Source organism: Marmota marmota, unplaced genomic scaffold (assembly GCF_001458135.2).
Source record: "Marmota marmota marmota unplaced genomic scaffold, marMar, whole genome shotgun sequence".
Taxonomy (NCBI): domain Eukaryota; kingdom Metazoa; phylum Chordata; class Mammalia; order Rodentia; family Sciuridae; genus Marmota; species Marmota marmota.
This window is the reverse complement of record NW_026000206.1, coordinates 591,591-593,536: the sequence shown is the minus strand read 5'-3', so window position 1 is coordinate 593,536 and position 1,946 is coordinate 591,591. Positions and strand designations below refer to the sequence as shown.

The window sequence follows — 1,946 nt, the reverse complement described above, 5'->3', positions numbered from 1 at the left end:
GACCATCACTGAAGCTGATTTGCAAGTACTTTGAATTATTTTATGAAAAATTAGGGAAAGGATTGAATGATTAAAAACTCAAACCAATTATTTTTTAATTTTTAATTCACTTCACTAAAAAATACTTTGTTGCTATTTTTAGATCATTTACCACCAAATGACCCATGCTAAAACACTATATTGCCATTTTTAGAAAAGCAGAAAGCAGTACAACCATTTTTTCAGTTTATTTCGAGCCAATAGTTAGTAATGAATATGAGAAAGATACTGGTTACAGGATTCATCAAATTACCAGGTCTCCTGCCCATCTATCCCGGAGAGAGGGACACAGAAAATGGAGTTGGACATTTGCACAAAATATCAAATGAGGAGTGATCAGAAGCACTGTGCTGGTGTCCTACCTAAGAGCTTAGGATAGAAAAATCAAGATGTGCAAATAGGTCTAATCCAGGTTGGATTTATTTTCTATGCTAACTGATCAGTGTAAAAGAACTTTGCCTGTTTCAGTTTATAATTAGCAACCATAACCCTTTCTCATACCGGTAATTAAAAAAAAAAAAAAAAAAAAACAGCAACTAAATGCTGCATTCTGGTTTGGCGTTTTGATCTTTTTCTTCTCTGTTCAATCCTTACCCTTCTCCTGGAGAGTAGGCATTATTACTCTTCCCATCCTTTAGGTGAAGTTCAAAGAGCACAGGAGACTTGACCAAACGTTAGCCAGTAACTTGGGCCTGGGGAAAGTTGCCCTTCAACCAGGCAGACCTACAGCCTCTCTCCTGGTCAGGGTCTATTCTAGAGCTGGGTTTAAATAGTGCGGAGGGCAAGAGGGCAGTGAAGGGGAACAAGTGCTGGGCTTCATTTCACAACACCTGGCTCTCCTGCCAGGTAGCTGTTTGCCTCAGGCATTTGAGAGGCAGTGGTCGCCCCCCTAGAGTGAATGTCCTCTCAAGCCAACCATAAGATCCCTACGCGCCTCAGGGCCCATGTTCCAGCCTCTCAAACCTGACGTCAGGTGGAGAAGCCCGCCAGGGCCCCAGGAACTGTTATCGGACTACCACGCCTCTCTCCCAACTGTGTGGTGACCTTACCAGCTGGGCGGCCCGCAAAGTGCAGGATGGCCTATTTCGCTCCCTGCCCTATTTCGCAAGGTGCTTGAGGTATGACCTGAGGCTGCCTTTGCAGGCCCCTAGGTTTTCCAGTCCCTAAAGGTCGCCCCAATAGACCACTGCGTGGGAACTCGGGGCTTCTAGTGCCCGCCACTTCCCGCTCTAAATCGTTGGCTCTTAGTGGCGCGGGTAGTGACCTTTGAGCTGCGTCCAAAGTGGCGCTAAGAACCCAAGGCCGGGTTTCTCTGAACGCGCGCGTCCGGGGGCGGAGGCGGGGAGAAGGGAGCAGGAGCGCCCAGCGGCCGCACGCAGGGCCGCGCGCCCCCCGCCTGCGCGTCCTGGGCGCGGGCCTCCAGGGAGGATCCCGGGCCGCAGCGGCCGCCGCGGCTGGGACACTTGTTCCCGCCCCCGCCAGCCGCCGCCCCACCGCGGCCCAGTGCCTCCGGGCCCCGCCCGCCGCCCGCCGCCCGCCGCAGGTGAAGCGGCCGCCGGGAAGGTGCGTGGGGATGATCTCACTCGCGCGCTCGGCGCCGGGAGGAGGAGGAGCGGGAGCGGATCCAACTTCCGGGTAGTGCCGCCGCACGCCACCGGCATCTTGCTTTTTCTTCCCCCTCCCCTGGGGGCCCCCTCGCCTCTCCTCCTTTCCTTTTATTCCCAGCCCCACCCGCCAAAATGAACAGCTCGGACGAGGAGAAGCAGCTGCAGCTCATCACCAGCCTGAAGGAGCAAGGTAGGCGGGCCCGCGGGCGCCAGGTGTGGGAGCCGCGGCCCGTGGGCGGGGACGGCTCGCGAGCTGGGTCTGCGGCAGATGGGAGCGGGGCTGGGGGCGTTGCGGCCGAC

General features: G+C 54.7%; 1 protein-coding gene across 4 annotated transcripts in view; it reads left to right on the top strand.

The window, feature by feature from the left end:
• The first annotated feature begins 1,420 nt into the window (after positions 1–1,420).
• The window catches only part of Shtn1 (shootin 1), a 96,231-nt gene continuing 95,705 nt past the window's right edge, over positions 1,421–1,946 (top strand). For 2 of the 4 annotated variants that reach the window (XM_048791276.1, XM_048791278.1), the window contains exon 1: positions 1,421–1,836. In XM_048791276.1, coding sequence (XP_048647233.1) covers positions 1,779–1,836 — 58 coding nt within the window. In that variant the 5' untranslated portion in view covers positions 1,421–1,778. The remainder of the gene's footprint in view (positions 1,837–1,946) is intronic. The other 2 variants (XM_048791277.1, XM_015498307.2) reach the window with 2 other exon arrangements.